This window comes from Trichosurus vulpecula, chromosome 8 (genome assembly GCF_011100635.1).
Source record: "Trichosurus vulpecula isolate mTriVul1 chromosome 8, mTriVul1.pri, whole genome shotgun sequence".
Taxonomy (NCBI): domain Eukaryota; kingdom Metazoa; phylum Chordata; class Mammalia; order Diprotodontia; family Phalangeridae; genus Trichosurus; species Trichosurus vulpecula.
Window position 1 is genome coordinate 65242127 of NC_050580.1, and position 19269 is coordinate 65261395.

Consider the following 19269-nt stretch of genomic DNA (forward strand, 5'->3'; position numbering starts at 1 on the left):
GAGTTCCTTTGAAAGCCCAATGGCCTTCCTGCTTGCCATATTCTCACACGATTATCTTTTTCATGCACCTTGGATAACATAATTAGGGGATTATAAGAACTTTCTTCTCACTTTTTGCTTAAATGCTTCTTGAAATGGAGTTCTGTGAGCCTGACCTATCGCTGAAGCCAAGAAGGGCTAATTCATTCTGTGATGGAATACAATGAAACATCCACAGGGAAGCAGATTTAGGGGTAAGGTGGAAAGTGTCCCATTCCTCTCCTTCCTGTTCACCACCTGTCGTGACCTGCTCATGGCCAGCTTAATGATAAATGATGGTGATGATGGTGAGGATGATAGTGACGGTAGCTAACACTTATATAACACTTACAAGTTGCCTGGCACTGTGCTCAATCTTCACAAATACTATCTTATTTGATTCCCACAGCACCCTGGGACGTAGGTGCTTTTATCATCCCCATTTTACAGAGGAGGCAATTTTTGCTACCTCCTATTGTACCCGATTAATTATAGTAAAAACAAAAAGATTGCTACCATCCAGCTGGGAGCAAGAATATTTCAGGCTGCTAGTGTTTTTTCTTCCACTAAGTTCCTTCTCCAATGGCTATTAGTTGTGTGGATATAATAATACTCATAACCATAATAACTAACATTTATGTAGTGCTTACCAGGTGCCAGGCACTGTGCTAAGTGCATTCAATTATTATCTCATTTGACCTTCACAGTAACCCTGGGAGATAGGTAGGTACCATTATCATCCCCATTTTGCGGAAGAGGAAACTGAGGAGGACAGAGGCTATGTGATTTTCTCAGGGTCACACAGCAAGTAAGCGTCTGAGGCAGGGAGGATTAGACTCCAGTCTTCCTGGTTTTCTGTCCAGCACTCTATCAGGAGAGCACAAGCTGTGGCAGGCCTTCCCAAGCTAGAAAGACTGTGCAAACACCAGCCTAGCTAAGTATAGACCACAGGATCATAGATTTAGAGCCCTAATAAAACTGAGAAACAAAACAAAAAAAAGCCCAAACGCCTCATTTTTACAAATGAAACAAAAAGTTAAGTGATTTGCCCAAGTGATTTACCAACACAGGTAGTATCAGAGGTAGGTTAAAACCTAGGTCTTCATACTGCAAAACCAGTGACTCTCTCTCTTTCCCTCTCTCCCTCTCTCCCTCTCTCCCTCTCTCTCTCTCCGTCTCCCCCTCTCCCTCTCCCTCTCCCTCTCCCTCTCCCTCTCCGTCTCCGTCTCCGTCTCCGTCTCCGTCTCCGTCTCCGTCTCCGTCTCACTCTCCCTCTCCCTCTCCCTCTCCCTCTCCCTCTCCCTCTCCCTCTCCCTCTCCCTCTCCCTCTCCCTCTCCCTCTCCCCTCTACTAGCTTCTCAGAACTCTCAGCCTTTTCCCTTCCCTGCTGTCCCTCTATCTCAGTCTCTCCTTGGTGAGCGCTCTCTACCCCTGGTCCATGGCCGGCCCTCCCTGGCAGGCCACTGCCTTCCCGGAAAACTTGATCATATTAGGAAAGTCCAACCACGTGGGCACCCCGGGAGCCCGGGATTCTGAGCAGCCCCAGGGTTTCAGAGAAACTGAAACTGGGCTCGGGGTGGAGTGGTCACCAGAGATTTAAAGGCTTTGCTTCCTGAAGCCGAGCTGGGGACTTGGAGGCTGCAGACAGCAAGAGGGCACCCTGTGTCTCTCATTCACCTGGCCTTCCCATCAGGAACCAGGCCATGCACCTGTGCAGTGGGGCACCCCCCTCCAAGAAAGGGAAACTTCTGGTGACCGATCCCAGGGAGGTGGACAGACAGCTGAAGCGGAGACAGAAGAACCGGGTGGCGGCCCAGCGGAGCCGGCAGAAGCATACGGATAAGGCGGATGAGCTGCACCAGGAACACGAGTGGCTGGAGAGAGACAACCAAGCCCTCCGGAAGGAGATTTGGTCACTGCAGGCAGAGGTGAAGCTCTGGCTCCGGGCCTTGGAGGAGCATCAGCGGGTCTGCCTGCTGGCTGTGGTTCCTGCCTCTACCCAGACTCCTCCTGACTGCTGGAGCCAGACTGAGCCAGCTCCCCAGACTCCCCCAGCCCAACCGCATGCCCCTCTTATGGTGTAGAACTTTCCCACACCTCTGCAGGCCCCTGCCTCCCCTTCTGCTCAGCCTCCTCCTTCACCTTCTCCAGTGCAGGCCCCGGATCCTCCCTGCCTGTCCTCAGCTCACTCCCTCTCCTCCCCTCTGACACCTTTCTTGATCACCTCACCTCCAGCAGGGTCTCCCTCTGGGTCTGCCTTGACCCAGACCCATGGGGCTTCTAGTCTCCTGGCCTCTTCCTCTTGTCTCAGCCCTCACCTCCCAGCTCCCCCACAGCAGGCTGCTTGTTTGCTGCCCCTTGGGGCCAGAAACCTCAGAGAAGGCAAGACAAAACATGTGTTGGATGGTCCTTCAGCCACTCCTCATCCAGAAGGGAGTGGGCAGGGCTGGGCCTGGGTCCTGTCCTCCATCCATTTTTAACCCAACCTCTGTTCTCTTTCCCTGACAAGTCACACTAAGGCTCTGACTTTGGCCTCTGAGGCTGCGTCATCCCAGCCCCAGCTCTCACTAGCCACTTTCCTTCCCCTGTTCCGGTTCCTTCATCAGCAGAACCTTGAACCAGAGAAGGACAAAGTTGCCCGAGCCTGAGGAAGGCCAGTGTTGTCAGTTCCCTCTCTGGGGGCTTGGCCAGCCCACCCTGGGACAGAAGACGAGGGAAACCTGGCTCTTCTGCATGGGATATCCCCTCCTTGGCTCTGGGACCAGAATGCCTGTGGCCTTGGGGCTCCAGCGGACCTTGCTGCCTGTGGGCCTGGCAGCATTTAGGGGTGGGCTGGGGAGGTCCAAGGATGTTTGTCAGATGTTTATCCCACCATACTTCTGGCTTCAAAGGCCTAGGAGAACCTGCTAGTGGCAGGATGGGCCTCCAACATGCATTTGACTGATGGCTGCCCACATCCGGCCAGCTCCCTAGAGGCGAGGGCTTGTTTCAGAGTCTGCTAATGGACACTCTCAGCCCCGCTGGCCATCTACCAAAGCATCCTAGCTTTTCCTGACCCTCACTGTGTCACTGCAGGAAAGCCTTCCTCTTCTGGGCCTCAGTTTCTCCAAGTGTAGTTTGGCCCAGCAGCCATCTATGGGCCATCCTGGGATTCTCTGAATCTCCTCACTGCCCCTGACTTTGCCCTCTGATGCCCGACAAGGAGGAAGCACATTGGGAAGTGGTGGCTGTTGGGAGGCCAGGGAGCTGGCTGGATATGGAGGAGGGAGGTGCTCTTGGAGGCACTCTCCGGAGGCCCAGAGTCTCTTCCCTCTGTCTCTCAGTCCTGCTTTTCTGCTTTCTAGTCAGTCAACAAGCACCTACTGTATGCCAAGTACAGTGCTAAGTGCAGGGCATACCAAGAAAGGAGAAAACAGTCCCTGCCCCCAGGGAGCTTCTAGTCTAAGGGGGAGAACACAAACAACTCTGTACCAACAAGATATTTAGAGATCAGACTGGAGATAATCAGCCCAGCAAGGGCATTAGAATTAAGAGGGCTTGGGAAAGGCTTTGGTAGAAGGTGGGGTTTTAGTTGGGCTTTCCAGGGAGCCAGAGAGGTCAGTGGTTGGAGCAGAGGAGGGATGGTGTTCCAGGAGTGGAGGCAGCTAGAGGAAAGTTCAGAACTGAGAGATGGAGGAATAGCTGGGAGACCAGGGTCAGTGGACCCAAGAGTCCATATTGGGGAGTGAGGGCTAAGAAGGCTGGAAAGGTGAGGAAAGGCTTTGAATGCCAAGCAGAGGGCTTTGTGTTACATTCTGGAGCCCTAGGGAGCCACTGCAGAGTTGGAGATCAGACCAGAGCTTTAGGAAGCTCTATTTGACGGCCAAGTGGAAGACAGATAGACTAGAGGCAGGTGGACCCACCCTAGTGAAGTAAAACTGGCTCACTGGGCCTGCTGGGGGGTGGGAGAGTGTCGAGTTGGGGATGAGTGCTGGGCTGGGAGCCCCTGCGGGACCGGAAGGTGAGGGTGCCCTGGATGGTCATAGAGAAGTTCCTAAGAGGCGTTGGAGGGGAGAGAGCATGGCTTCCATCTTGGACATTGTCTGCAAGGCTTTCAGCTCAGGGTGTCCAATGGGCAGCTGGAGATGCCCAACTGGAGGCCGTCACGACGGGGTTCATGGGAGCTGATGTGACCACCCAGCGAAAAGGTGCAGAGGGAGAAGAGAAGAGGACCCAAGACTCAGTCCGCGCATCCCCCAAATCCTCTTCCCTCCAGATGCTCCAGGGCTCTCCTGAGAAGGGAATGGCTGGTAGCGAGGGCTCCCTGCCTCCTCCTGGAGCCCACCTGGGCTAACAGGGAGAAGAAGAAGTGGAGGAGAAGAAGACAAGTGGGCTCTGCTCCCAGCAAGAGTGTGTGCAGAGAGGCTGGCCCTCCTGCCTTAGGAGGCAAGCCTCAGGAACCATTTCTTTCCATCACAGTACTGCCCAGGTCTGCCTCCTGAAACTGGAGAGCTAAAGAGTGCCCCCCACCCCAGGCCACTGAGGCCAAGAGTGGCTGCCAAGCTGGGCCGGACCTTAGAAATCAGAGTCCAAACCTAACTCTGGACATTGCCCTGAGGCCCCGAGAGGAGCAGAACTGGAATCTGAACCTAGGGCCTCAGGCAGGGCTCTTTCTGCTACGGGGTACAGAGGGAGAGTTTGTGCCAGAGAGCCACAGCAAACACCCACTGCCTCAGTTTCCCTAGTTGTTCCCACCATCTGGTTATAGTCTAAGGTGTCTGGGTCCTCTGCTGGGAGCCTGGGCGGGGGGGGGGGGGGCGGGGAGGGTCTTAGAAAATAAGTGGGAGCTTCTTCAGTGGCTCTGGCCTATTTTTCTGGTAGCTGCTTGGGATGCCCCATGGAGGGCTGGGCCCAAGCCTCCTTGTCAGTGGATGCAGCTGGCCATGTCTGGTAGCACTGGGTAGAGCCCCCTAAGAGCCAGTGAGTGCTTGGGCTGGGAATCCTCTGGAGGCCCAGGGGAAGCAGGGAGTGAGGATGCTGCTCAAGAGGCTCCTTTGGGACCTGGGAAGGCAGGAAGCAGTTTCTCAAAGGGACAGGTCCGGGAGTTCAGCTGCCTTTCCTGGCTCTCCTTGGAGGGAGCACAGCTAGCTCGGCATCCTGCATAAGTCTCCTCGAAGGCTGAGCAGCCTGTGTCCCCTCCGTTCTCCAGTCTCTGTTCCCCCGTTAGCCAGTGCTCCCGGCCAAGCATCCTTCTGGCAGGTGGGGCCAGCCCTGGGGAGCAAGGCTCCAGGACACCACTGAGGATGGGGATCTCGAGGAGGGTAGGGGGTAGCAGAGTAGAACTCCTAAGCCAAAGGCCTGTGAGGCCGGAAGAGTGAGTACATATTATCACCCCATTTTACAGAGCAGAAAAGTGAGATCCGAAAGGATCATGTGGCTTATCTAGCTTACAAAGATAGCAAGTGTCAGGGGAGTGGCTAGAGCCTTGGCCTGGAGTCTGGAAGACCTGTTTTCAAATCCTGCCTCAGACTCAAAGTAGCTGTGGGACCCTGGGCAAGTCATTTTCCTCAGCTGTAAAATAAGAAATGAGCTTCCAGCTCTAAATCTACCAGCCACTGAATCTTGTCTCTAGGGTGAAATTCAAATTTCACAATCTGTTACGTTTCCAGACTTAATTCATGATTCCTCCAGCTCCTGCATTCTGAGTTTGTTCCTGTAAGACGTGTGTGAAGTGACTCATCCAGGGCCATACAGCTAGTAATGTCTGAGGCTGGATTTGAACTCAGGTTTCCTGACTCCAGGCCTTGTACTCTATCTGTTGGGCCACCAAGCTGCCCCACCTACCTACCTTCTCTCTCTCTGTCTCTGCATGTGTGTGTGTGTGTGCCTCTCTGTCTGTCTTTCTCTCTCTGTCTCTCTCTCTCCGTCCCTCTATCTCCCCTTTTCCTACCTGTCTCCCTATCTCCCTATCTCTATTTATATGTATCTACGTACATGCATTACATATATGTAGATACAATGATTAAAGGTTTTTTAAAGCAATCCACATATATCTGACTGATTGATTGGCGACCCCCCAGGAAAGAGCCCCAAGGAGCCCCTGAACCACAATCACGCTCTGCTTGGAACTATTCCATGCCCTAGTTTTCCAAATAAAAAATCAGGACGCCTGATCTGAAAAAAAAAAAAAAAAAAAAACAGCGATCTTCCTATTGATCACTCGGGAGATTAATTTTTTATTCACAGAAACTCTCAAAAATAGTTTACTAAGTCATAAAGCGGTTGTGAGTAGGGTCCATGGATGTATCCTGCCTCTCCCCCATATCACAGAAACTTAAAAAGTTCAAGTATAAATATTCAGCTGGGATGTGGGATCAGTGCTGTGTGTACATTCTCAGTAGGCCTTTGCCCCATTACTTTTAATGAGAGAACTCAGCTTAATGCTTGGGATTCTGTGTTAGTTTAGGGTATGATTCCACACAAAACTTTCCCATGTGCCAGCAGATAGATGTAATATTTTCCCCGTAGGAACTAAATACTTTTGACAGCCTTCCTCTTCTGAAGAGGTGAGGGTAGATTGGAGAGAGATGGGAAGGAACAAAGACATAAGCATCAATAATTTGGCATCTTTGTCTTTTCTGCAGAAAAAATTTTACGGTCCCCAGAAGCGGAAGATGATGTTTATGGGATTCGTTCGTCTGGGTGTTTGGCAGAACTTTTTCCGGGCCAGGAGTAAGGGCTTCTCTGGTAACCTGGAAGGAGAAGGGTTCATCCTTGGAGGTGTTTATGTGATTGGGCCAGGCAAACAGGTAGAAGATGTGTGTGTGTGTGTGTGTGTGTGTGTGTGTGTGTGTGTGTCTTTGTGTATCTGGGTTTACATGCTGTCTTGTTCATTTTCCTTGAGAATCCCCCTGTTTCCTTTTGTCATACTTCCCATTTTCTCTGTGCTTAGAAGTCACGTCTACTGCCCCTTTATCTGGGAGAGACAAACCAGAAATCCTCCCCAACTCCCCAGGCTTATAGTAGCCCCTAATATTCAGAGAGTATTCAAAGGTTCACAAAGAGCTTAACACGTCAAGCATATAAAATAAAGGTGCTGCTTGGCTAAAGCCACAGGATAAAGGCCCTGCCCTTTACCTGCCATCTCTGTTCACCTCAATTTGGCTCTAATGGGGAGCCAGCCATCTCTGAAGGAGATTGGGCTCCCATTCTCAAATTCATTAACTCATCATCCCCAGTCCAGTTATTCCAGAAAACAATTCTATTTTGGGTTCTGGTCTAGGATTTTCCTCAAAAGATGAATAATTTTAAAAGGTATGCATTGTGCAAATGTGAATCAAGTATGGGACAGGTACTTTATTCCTCCACAGACAGATGAGGTCACAGCATGAATGCATCAGCACAGCAATTTAAACAGGATTCTCAAGTTCGACTTACAGCCAGGCTACAATCTGCCAGGAGACTGGTAATAAGTCTCAATAAGACTTAATATAGTTTGGCAGTTCTGCTAATTTGCCATTTCACATTTCATTTCTGCCCTGGGCATTGTCCACTCCAATAACCAGTCTTGATCTTCTTTCTGCTGGCTTCTCTCTGATGCCAGTTCTTCTCTTGGCACCAACCTATTTCAATCACTGCTAAGGCGCTCTCTCCTAGCACTGGTCAAGCTGCCCAGTGCCACCACCTCCCCTGTCGTCAGTCATGGCAGGTCCAGGGCATGCCACTGCTGTCACCTTCCCTGCCATTGGCAGGGACTTTTTGAGTTCTGGCAAGGCCCTGAACCAAAGTAAAGAAGACACAAAAAGGGAAGTGGCACCATCTTGTGCCTAGGTTGGTGGGTGGGGGGAAGGAACCCTACAGACAGCCTAGAAAGTCATCATCATGCTTTGAAGACAGAAGGAAGAGAGAAATTGAGAGGTGAGAGATTAATTTAGTATAATCGTATAATTCTAACTCAATAGCCAATCAGGGGACACAACCCAGCAACAAATGATACATAAGGGGCAGCTGGTCCCCTAGCTGGTCAAGCAAAATGGCAGCTGCTTATGCTGGGGGGAGAGGTGAGGCGCCCAAAAGGGCACTTGCTACAAGGGCATCCTCATCAGATCTTCCCAACTGTGCTGAGAGATTGGCAGGGTACATATTGCACATGATTATGATTATTTCTGCCATATTTGTTCAGTAGTTTTGGTTATGTCTGACTCTTCATGACCGCATTTGGGGTTTTCTTGGCAAAGATATTAGGGTGGCTTGCCATTTCCTTCTGCAGCTCATTTTATAAATGAGGAAGCTGAGGCAAACAGGGTTAAGTGACTTACCCAGGGTCACACAGCTAGTAAGTATCTGGGGGCAGATTTGAACTCAGGAAAAGGAGTCTTCCTGACTTCAGGCCTCTATCCACTGCACCACCTAGCTACCCCATGTTACAGATGAGAAAATGTGACTAATATAGTCACAGAGGGTAGAAGCAGCAAAGGCGGGATTTGAACCCAGAGCTCTTCTAGACACCAAGTCCAGGACGTTATACCCTATTGCACCCGCCCCATATGCCCTTATAAGAAGAGAAGCTTTCATCTGAGTGACTTGTAGACATTCTTCAGCCACCGAAAGTCTTGGACTCTAGGAACAAAGCAGTACATTTCTCTTGCGCCGGATGACGCATCTCTCCCTTATGGAGTGGTCTTAGGGAGGACAAGTTTGTTCCTAACCCTCCTCTATTTCTGCTGGGATAGCTATTCAGATCTACCTAGCTCTCTCTGCATTAGTACCTACAGTAGCAGCAGCAGCAGTAGCTGGTAGTAGTAGCAGTGGTTGGTAGTAGTCGTAACTGCAGTGGTTAGTAGTAGCAGCAGCAATTTGAATGTGCATGTTTTCAAGGCAGCTGGGTGGCTCAGAGGATAGAATACAGGGCCTGGAGGCAGAAAGGCTCATCTTCCTGAGTTCAAATCTGGCCTCAGACACTTACTAGCTGTGCGACCCTGGGCAAGTCACTTAACCCTCAGTTTACTCATCTGTAAAATGAGCTGGAGAAGGAAATGGCAAACCACCCCAGTATCTTTGCCAAGAAAAGCCCAAATGGGGCCACGAAGAGTAGGACAGGACTGATACAACTGAACAATAACTCTCATGTACATGTTTTAAAGGTTACAAAGTGCTCTTCTCACAATTGTCCTGTCCAATAGGTATTAAAAATACCACCTCCATTTTACAAACAAGAAACAGAGACATGTTTTATGGATTTTACAGACCGAAGAAACCATCTAATCCAACCTGCTCATTTGCTGTTTGTTTGCAGGCCTAGGCTGGAAGCACAAATGGATTGGCATGGAAGCTTTTGTGCCAGTTCACCCCTCCTTAGACAGCCTGGCATTCCCCACCCCCCAGCACTCCCCCACTTCTGGGGTCTCACCATGTTAGTGCCAGCCAGTTCAGACACCTCATTGGCTTTAGCCCTGTTGCAGCTCAGAATAAGTTCGGCAGCCTCCCTAGTAGATGGGATTATAGGCATGCACTACCATACCTGCTTTCTCTGCCCCCCCCCTCGCCCCCTTATTTTATAGAAAAAAAAACTGAGGGCCAGTCACAGTGGTAGTGAACAAATGAATGACAAAGCATTTATTAATTTATTAGAGTTATACTATGCTGCCCCTCAAATATTTTGCAACTTATTTTAATGTGAAGGATCTCAGAGCTCCAAACTCTGTACCTTATAGACCTTCACGTGTTCATTTATACTGTGCCCCGCCCCGACACGCACACACCCCAACCTCTGCCACTCTCTTTCCCTGAAGCTACCTGTAGGAATCAGGCGTAGTCACCAGAAATTGAACCTTCAGAGTGGCCTCCTCCTCCTATCTTTGCTTTTACCTGCGTAGCTAGTTCAGCGTTGCCCAAGGATAGGCTGATCCTTTCTCTAAATTAGTATCGCTTTTAATCAGAACTTCCAGGATTAATAATTAAATAGGATCCAAATTCCTTCCTGCTGGAAGTGCTAACTTCATTTTAACCTTTACTGTGTTTGTTTTTTCTTACCTGACTCCCTCAAAGCCTCCTTATTTTTCAGCCCAACTTGGCAAAGTTTCATTAAACACTTATTATGTGGAAGGCACTTTGCTAGGGGATGAAGATACAAAGAACCTGAATCAAATTATCCCTGCCTTTGAAAGTACTTAATTCCACCAAGGGACATAATGTGTATCCCGACAAATAAATAGAGAATATAGACAAAGTGATCTTAAGGAGAGAGTAGGGGAACAGGAAAAACTTTGTGTAGGCTGTAGTACTTGGTTTTAAAGGAAGCTGGGGATTCTCTGGGGCAGAGGTGAAGAGAGAGGGAATTCCAGGCACCAGAGAACCACCCTTTCAAAGACTCTGAGATGAAACATCAGGCAGGCCTATTTGTGTGGCGTGGTGAGTGTGTCGAGAGGAATATCCTGAATGAAGACTAGAAAAGTGGGTGGGGAGCCAGAGGGTCAGAGGGGACATTTGAAAGCCAGGCTGATGTTTTTTTTTTTTTCAATGCATCCTCCTAGAGGCCATAGGGAGCTATGGAAAGTTTCTGAATAGAAGTGCTGACTAGATCTGTATTCTAGGAATATCACTTTGGCAGTTTCATTCCCCAGTTAATTGATCTTACTGAGCACCAACTTGGAAAGAGCATAGGAGACCTCACTTTCAATCCTTCTCTTCCCGACCAATTAATTGTGATCTTCTGAACAAATTGCTGCACCTCTGTGTAGGTAGTTTTTCTAATTTGTCTAGTCGGACAATACCATCTTCGTTACCTCACATGGTTCTTATGAAAACAATCAGAAATGATTGCTCTGAAAACACAAAGTGCTGGGTGCATTCTCACTTTTAATTTTCCCCCTCTCCAATGTTTTAAATAGATGAGACTGAAGGGAAAATCACTTGCTAGTTTTTTTCATTGATAATAAAAAATAAATGAAGCATCTCATGAGAAAAGAGTCATCAATAATAATAGCCAAGATTTCTATATCATTTAACAACTGTGGGAGGTGGGCACTTTTATTCCCATTTTACAGATGAGGAAACTGAGGCAAACAGGGTTAAGTGACTTGCCCAGGGTCGCACAGCTAATAAGTGTCTGAGGCCAGATTTGAACTCAGGAAGATGAGCCTTTCTGCCTCCAGGCTTGTCCAGTGTCAGAAGGTGGGATACTGAAGTCTTCCCCACTACTGGGCCACTACTATCCATTATACCACTATTATGCCTCTAAGGCTAGCAGGGAGGCTGAACTGAGTGCTAATTCTGTATCTGCTACTAACTTACTCTCTTATTTAACTTTACCTGGGAATGATGGGCCTAGAGAGATTTCTAAGGTTCCTTACTTCTCAAACGTTCTAAGATGCTGTTTTCCTCCACCCCGCCCCCCTTATTGGCAGCCCCTTGGGCCAAGGTTTGGCCAACATGCTAGATTTTGTCTCCTGATGACTCCCTGGGTACTCATTCTTAGAAGGAAGGTTCCAAAGATCCTGGGTGGCACACCCACCTTCATCCCCGAGGGATGTGTTATTCACGGCAGAAGCTACTGTTTTCTCTCCCTCTCCCAAAAGCCATGTTGCTAAGAATTTTGTTTGACTCTCTTCTTACAAAGATCCCCACCCTGTATCCTTAGAGATGGAGGTTTGATGTTGAGTTGGCTCTGCTGGAAGACACCCAAATGCTGCCTTCAGATTTCTTAGCAATAATTATAGTATTTATAAAGCACAAAGCACTTTCTTTCCAATAATCATGCATTTCATTATTGTGCCATCCTGCAGATGAGGAAATGGGCTTAGGGAAATGATACAACTTCCAAGGTCTCCCAAATAGTAATTACCGCCATTACCACCACCACCACTACTATTACTACTACTCCTACTACCACCAGCAGCAGCAGCAGCACCACCACTACTACTACCACTGCTAATATCACTACTGCTTCTACCACCACCACCACTACTGCTATCACTACTTCAACCACTACCACCACTACTACTACCATCACTGCTACCACTATTACTTCTACCATTGCCACCACCACCACCACCACTACTGCTATCACTACTTCAACCACTACCACCACTACTACTACCATCACTGCTACCACTATTACTTCTACCATTACCACCACCACCACCACCACCACTACTACTACTACTAGCATTTATATAGCAATTTAAAATTTGCAATGCAATTTACAAAAATCTCATTTTATCTTCACAATTCTGGGAAGTGCTATTATTACCCTCATTTTACAGATAGGGAGACTGAGGCTGAGAAAGGTTAAGTGACCTGCCCAAGGTCACACAGCTAAATAAATACCTGAAAGTGGATTTGAACTCAGGTCTTCCTGTCTCAGATTCCAGCACTCCATGCACTATGGTGCCACCTAACGGTGTCAGTCTTGCTGTTATGGCATTTAGAGAGTCTTAAAGCCATTCAACAAATTTTTATTGACAATGCAATTTCTCTCCTTTCCCTTCTTCACTTTGCTATGTGAACTTATTTCGCTGCTCCTTTCTAATGTCCTTTAGGCAGTGCAGCCAGCTCACTTCTTCCCTGAAGGGCAAAGGAACTGAGTGTGCTTCTCGCTCGGTTTCTTGTTCACTTTTTCAGGAAGGCCTGTCATGAGAGAAGGTGGCTGATTTCTTAATCATCAAAGTCATGATCAGACAGGCAGTAGTCTCTTAACAAAATTATGGCAAAGGTAATCCCATCTTGTTTTGTTTTGTTTTTGTATCTATCCCTTTAAATGGAAATGGAAAGTTTTTCAGTTGCTATCAAGGCAAAAATGTTCAAAATTAGGTTTCTAGGGGTGATTTTAGAACATCATAGACATTCTTCCTTTCTTTTTTTACAGCAAACATTTGGTTTCCAAGCTACTTTTCCCATAGCCTGCTTTTCCCATTTCATTTGCCTATTAATTTCCTTTCTTTCAGTACCATGGACAACTTAATATGAAATATTTTAATCAAATACCTTTAAATAAATAGAAAGGGTTTTTAATTAAAAAAAAAAAGAATCTCTAATTTTTGCCTATGGAGCCGAGCAACAGGCCTAGTGTCTACACTCTCTCCCCTACTTCTTTTTTTTAAAGCTTTAGTGATACTTTTGAGTTTTACATTAAAGTAACTTCTTGATCTCCTCCTGTGTTCTAGTGAACCCTCCATTGTAACAAAGAAAAATAAACAAAATCAATATACACAACAATTGTGACAACATATGCAACATTTGGCTTTTAACACCATTCGACAAGAATATATTATGTGCCTGCCATATGCTAGGTACTAAAAAGAAGGGAAGAATGTGTCATTGTCCAGCAGTCTCTTAATTGCCTGATCTGATGGCTTTTTCTCAGTCCTCATCCTGTTTGACCTGTCTGACAATTGACCACCCTCTCCTAGATCCTCACCTCTCTGGATTTCCAAGATACTCTCGTTCCCTGTCCTCCTCCCACCCTCCTGCCTATTTTTTCCCTGTTTTTCTTTGGTTGGATCATCCTTATCAGGACTCCCAACCATTGGTGCTCCCCAAACCTCTGTCCCAGATCCTTTTCTCTTTCTATATTCTCTCAGTCAATTCATCAACTGCCACAACTTTAATTATCCTCTCTGTGAAAATAACTTGCAGACCTATCTATCCAACCCCAGTTTCTTCCCTGATTTTCCAGTTCTACGTCACACACCTCCTGTTGAACATTTCAGACTAGGTAGCCCAAAACACCAGAAACCCAGCCTGTCTAAAGCAGAATTCATTGACTTTCCACCCAAAGCCTCCTCTCTTTTAAATGTCCCTATTTTTGTCAAAGGCACTGCCTTTCTTTCAGTCTCTTAGGTTTGTAACCTCAGTGTTATCCCCAGTCATTCATTCTCCTTCATTCCGCATATTGAGACAGTTGCCAAATCTTGCTATTTCTAATGCTACATGATCACTCACATCTGAGCCCGTCTCTCCACTCATGTTGCTTCCACCTTAGTCCAGACTTTCATCGCCTCTCACCTAGACTATTAAAATGTACAGTATTTAGTCTCCCTTCTTCAGTTCACTCCCACCCAGTCCATCCACCCTGTATGGTTGCTTAAGTGACTTTTTTTAAAGGGCAGGTCTGACCATGTACACTCCCCTACTCAATAAACTCTCTTTTGCTTCTAGGATCAAATATAAACTCTTCTGTTTGCTTTTTAGAGCCCTTCACAATCTGGCCCTAACCTGTCTTTAGCATCATTATATATTACTCTGGTTCCTATATTCTACAGTCTAGTCTAATTGGTTCTTTTTTTCTCCCTTTTTTGTGGTAAATTTAATATTTTATTTTTCCCCAATTAAATTCAAATTAGCTTTCTATCTGTTCTTCACACAAGAAATAGATCCCCTGTCTTCATGCCCTTGCATTGGCCTTTTCTCACCTCCATCTCATAGACTATCTCTCTTCCTTCTAGATAAACTCAAGTACCACCTTCTACACAAAGGCCTTCATGATGCCCTTAATCATTGTGCCTCCCTCCTTTTAACTGCCTTGTATTTATTGTGTATTTATTCTATGTGAACATATATATACATATATGTGATATATGTGTCTATTATCTCCCCTTATAGAATATAAGCTCCTTTAGAGTAGAAGTTCTGCAGTTCCAAAGAACTCATGAAGAAATATGCTATTCACCTCCAGAAAGAGAGCTCATGGACTCAGTATACATTGAAGCATACTTTCTCCTATTTCTTGCTTTTATTTTTCTTGGAACATGGCTCATGTGAAATTTGTTTTGCATGTCTGTACATATTTGTAATAGATTTTATTTTTCTTTCCTTTTCAATGAGTGGGGAAAGGAAAGGGGAAAGAATTTGGAATGGAAATTTAAATGAAATTGAATTTTTAAAAATAGAGAAGGAATTGTTTTTCTTTTTGGTTTTTTTTGTAATTGTATCCCCAACACTTTGTATAGTATCTGAAATTAAGATTTGACATTAAAATTAATCAGTTTGATTTCATTTGAGAATTGCTTTCCTGTAATCACTGTAAATCACTGTAGTGATTTTTTGTATTACATTTGTTCTGCTTGACTTTAAATCTGTTCATATAAGTCTTCCCATGTGTCTCTGAATAGCCATCATTTCTTAGAATAGAAGTCACATTGAGGACTTCCTTCTCTGCATCTGTATTACATATTTCTTCTAGGGGTTAAGCCCCATCTGACTTCTTTCTTGGACCCTGGATTTTTATTTTGACTGAGTGATTAGAACTCAAAACAAAATCAACTTATTTTCCCTATTCCATTCATATTTCAAAATTTGTTCACCCATCTCCCAATCAATAGACTTACACTTTGTTGTCAGTTTTTTACTACCATGAAAAGTGCTACTCTGAATATTTTTGTTGTATCCGAGGCCTTTCTTTTTGCCTTTGACCTCCTTCAGGATATGTGCCTGGTAGTGCCAGAATTTGTTCTGTGGAGTTTGGATTCAGTCAAAGGGCCGCACCTGAGGACCTAGGGGGCCATGAGTGGCCTTGAGGTTGAAGGTTCCCCACCCCAGGTAGCCCCTTCTTGCTTCTGCTCTTCCCCTCCTCCGTCTGTAAGAAGAAGGAACTAACACTGTCTCTCTCTTTCTTGTCAGGGAATTCTCCTAGAGCACCGAGAGAAAGAGTTTGGAGATAAAGTCGACCCTGCCTCTGTTCTGGAAGCTGCCAAAAAGATAAAGCCCCACACTTCAACCTCAGAGGGAAAATGATCAAATATAACCACTGACCTCGGGGAAAACTAGGAAGATGAGACTGTGATTATGTGACATCAGCTTCATGAGTCCCACGGAGGACTTCCTTACTTATCTACATCTGCATTAAGTATTTCTCCTAGGGATTACACCCCATCTGGTCTCACTTTTGGATTCTGGGATTTTTATTTTGGCTGAACAATCAGGATTCAAAAACAAGATTAATTTTTTATCTTTTTCTTTTCTCTTCTTTTCTGTTCTTTCTCTCTCTCTCTCTTTCTTCTTTCCTGCCCTAAGCAGGTTAGTCAGTGTTTTTTCACTAAGGAGTGACACAAATGTGAGGTTTGGCTTTCTGGGCTATTCATCACAGCTCACCTCACTCACATTTGTACCACCTTGGAGATTTGCAAAGTGCTTCTTTCTCAATGCCCCGATGAAACAAGCAGTGTAAGGATTTGACATAGAAGACAGATGTGGAGGTTAAATGACTTGCCCTGGATCTAATGGGCCAAAAAAGAGTCAGGATAGAATGAAAAGAGCATTGAATTCAGCCTCTAGAGTCCTTGGTTTGAATCCTGGCCCTGACATCTATTAGCTCTTGGGCGAGCGGCTTAACCTCTAGGAGACATAGTTTCCTCATTTGTTTATGATATTTAGTGAGGATAATAATAGACATGGCATAATGACTAGAATGCTGCATTGTTAACAGAGACCAATGTTCAGATCTTGCCTCTGATACTATCTTTGTGATAACATGTAAGTAACAACCCCTCAGAGCCTCAGTTTCCACATCTATTAAAAGGACAGAATGATGCCTATAGTGACTGACAGACAGCATGGCATCGTGAGTAAAGAAATGGCCTCAGAGTCAGGAATGAATGGATAGAAAAATGAATGGATAAATGAATGAGCATTTACTTGGAGCTCACTGTGTGCCAAGCTCTGTTCTAAATAGGGGAAATATAAAGAGAAAAAGTGAGATAGGCCTTGCTCTACAGGAAATAAACACACTTAAGAAAGTGTGGCCGGAGGGCCTAAGATTGAAGCTGAGAGTTCGATGGTAAGATCAAAGAGCCCCCTGGTTACAACAATAGGTCAGATGACAGGATTGAGGGTCTGTGGGGAATAACAGCAGGAAGTCCTCAGTTCCAGAACTGCTTCTAGCACTCACTGGCTATAGAACTCTAGGCAAGTCACTTGCTTTTTTAGTGCCCCCCAGCAACTCTTTAATACCATATATTGTCAAGAATGGGTAAATCTCCATTAGGGGAGAAGGCTGCTCAACAGGAACCCTCTACACTAGTGAAGTGAGGAATCTGGTTAAAAAAACCCAAACTCTCTAGTATCAACTTCAAAGGAGAAAATGCATGTGAGCTGCTCTGGAAACTAAAGCACTCTGTATGAATGTCAGCTGTTTTCATTACCTATTCCACAGGTTGGTTGCCTTGTAAACCTTTACACTCTATATAAATGTGAGTTACTGTTCATTGGAACTGGAACTTGAAGCCAGGTCCTCTGATACCAAATCCAGGGCTCCTTCCACTATGCCATGTTGCCTCTCTGACGTGTATGATTTTAGAGTGATAACTCCTGGACAGAATTCACATGGAAGACTTTTTCTGGCTTTTTTTTAAAATTCCTTTGGATGCCCTGAGAGGTTGGTGCCTTTCACCTTAAGACTGGAGAGGTTAGGGTTTTTACTCGCATGTGCACAGAGTATTGTGGGCTCCCCAGGGATGGACTGTGTGTCTATCCATACAAGGACCAACCTAGCGAAGTTTGGAGGGGCCTGTGAAACAGCCTGCTGCGTTGCAGAGAAAATGCAGTCTGCACTGATGAAATAATGAATCTTTGCATATGAGTGTGTTGTTATGACTTTAGTAGAGATATCTCTTGTTTTTTGGAATAGATGTGTACCAGAAAAACTGGCTTTTTCCCACTAAATCTTCTGACCCCATTGATTTTTAATATATCATTAGAAGCTTGTCCTACTGGAAAATGTTTTGGTACCTGGCTATAATAAAATTATGCTTAAGAAAACAGTTGGTTTATGTGTATCTTTGAAAAGTAAGAAACTTTCTCATAAAACATTAAGAATAGGAAAAAAATGGTGTGTTGTCTCCCCAAGAAGTAACTATCAAAACTGTTAAGTGAAAATAATACTATGTTGATCAGATGTACAACAGCCCATTGGAGAAGTTGGAAGCCCTCACCCGGGTCTAATCTTGTGTGTGGTAATTTGTTAACCTCCTTGATCCTATACTTTACTGGTCAAATGGGGTGGTGAATAACACCTAGCACATAGTAGGTGTTTAATAAAGGCTTCTAGACTTGACCTACCCTAATGACCTCAATTGAATATAATTGAACAGATATTTATTGAGCACCAACTTTGTACTTGCATTGTGCTGGGTCGGAGATGGATAGGTTGATGTCATGGTGAATAAAAACACAGCCTTTGTCCTTGAGGTGTTTATTGTTTAGGAAGAGACTAACTATGAAATGAGGATGTGTGACCAGAATTACAAAGTCACACAAAGTGCTTAAGAGGAGGGAAATCTTTGGATCAGACATTTAGAGCTGGAAAAGATCTCTGAGGCAATCAAGTACACCCCTGTCATTTGTCTGATAAAGAAACCAGGGGGTCAGAAAAGTGATTAACCTAAGACCGCAGGTAATAAGTGAAAGAGACAGGATTTGAACAGAGGTAGGTCCTCTTTCCATTGTACCAGGCTGGGAAGATCCAGAAAGGCTTAATGGAGGAGAAGGCATTTCTAGAATTAGTCTAGAATTGGCCTAATCTATTCCTGTGCCTGATGCATGAATCATGTCTATGCCTTCCCCAACAAACCACTGTCCAGCCTTTATTTAAACATCTCTGGTGATAGGGAATTCTTTACTTCCTAAGGCAGGCATCCCATTCCATTTTCAGACTGTCCTAACGGTTAGAATGGCCTTCTGTACAAAGCTGAAAACTATCTCCCGATAAGTTCCACCTATTGGGCCTGATTTTTCATTCTGGAACTTCTTAGAACAAGTTTAGACTCTCTTCCTAAGAATAATCTTTCAGGCATTTGAAGACAGGGATAGTAGCTTCCCTCACTTTTCTCTTCCCCCGAGATAATCATTTCGGTTCCCCCCAGGGCAGGATTGTAAGTCCCTTCTCCACTCTGATTGCCCTTCTCTGAACCCTGATCCAGTTTGTCAGTTCACCATCTGCAATGTGGTTGCTTCCGGTCATGCCCAACTCCTTGTGATCCCATTTGGATGGTTTTCTTGCCAAGGACCCTGGAGTGCTTTGCCATTTTCTTTTCCAGCTCATTTTACAGACGAGGAAACTAAGGCAAACAAGGCTAAATGATTTGCACAGGGTCACAAAGTGTCTGAAGCCTAATTGAATTCAGGTCTTCCTGACTCCAAGTCTGATGCCCTGTCCACTGCGCCACCTAGCTGCCCAACCAAAAATGCGGTCTTCAGAATAAATGCAGTTTTGGTAATGCGAAAGAAAGTGGACCCGTTCTCTCACTTTTTAGCTATTTTAGTCACTGTTTTCAAATA

General features: G+C 45.6%; 2 protein-coding genes across 3 annotated transcripts in view; both read left to right on the forward strand.

Annotated features, from left to right (window-relative positions):
* The window catches only part of PRXL2A (peroxiredoxin like 2A), a 37765-nt gene extending 20014 nt beyond the window's left edge, over nucleotides 1-17751 (forward strand). Inside the window, exons 5-6 of one of the 2 annotated variants that reach the window (XM_036735659.1) lie at nucleotides 6642-6806; nucleotides 15616-17751. In XM_036735659.1, the coding sequence (XP_036591554.1) occupies nucleotides 6642-6806; nucleotides 15616-15729 (279 nt within the window). In that variant the 3' untranslated portion in view covers nucleotides 15730-17751. The remainder of the gene's footprint in view (nucleotides 1-6641; nucleotides 6807-15615) is intronic. The other variant, XM_036735660.1, reaches the window with a different exon arrangement.
* On the forward strand, nucleotides 1623-2617 carry LOC118828793 (basic leucine zipper transcriptional factor ATF-like 2). The gene is given in 1 exon segment (XM_036735658.1): nucleotides 1623-2617. A coding segment is annotated over 1 exon segment (777 nt). The 5' UTR covers nucleotides 1623-1721; the 3' UTR covers nucleotides 2499-2617.
* Nucleotides 17752-19269: the final 1518 nt, after the last annotated feature.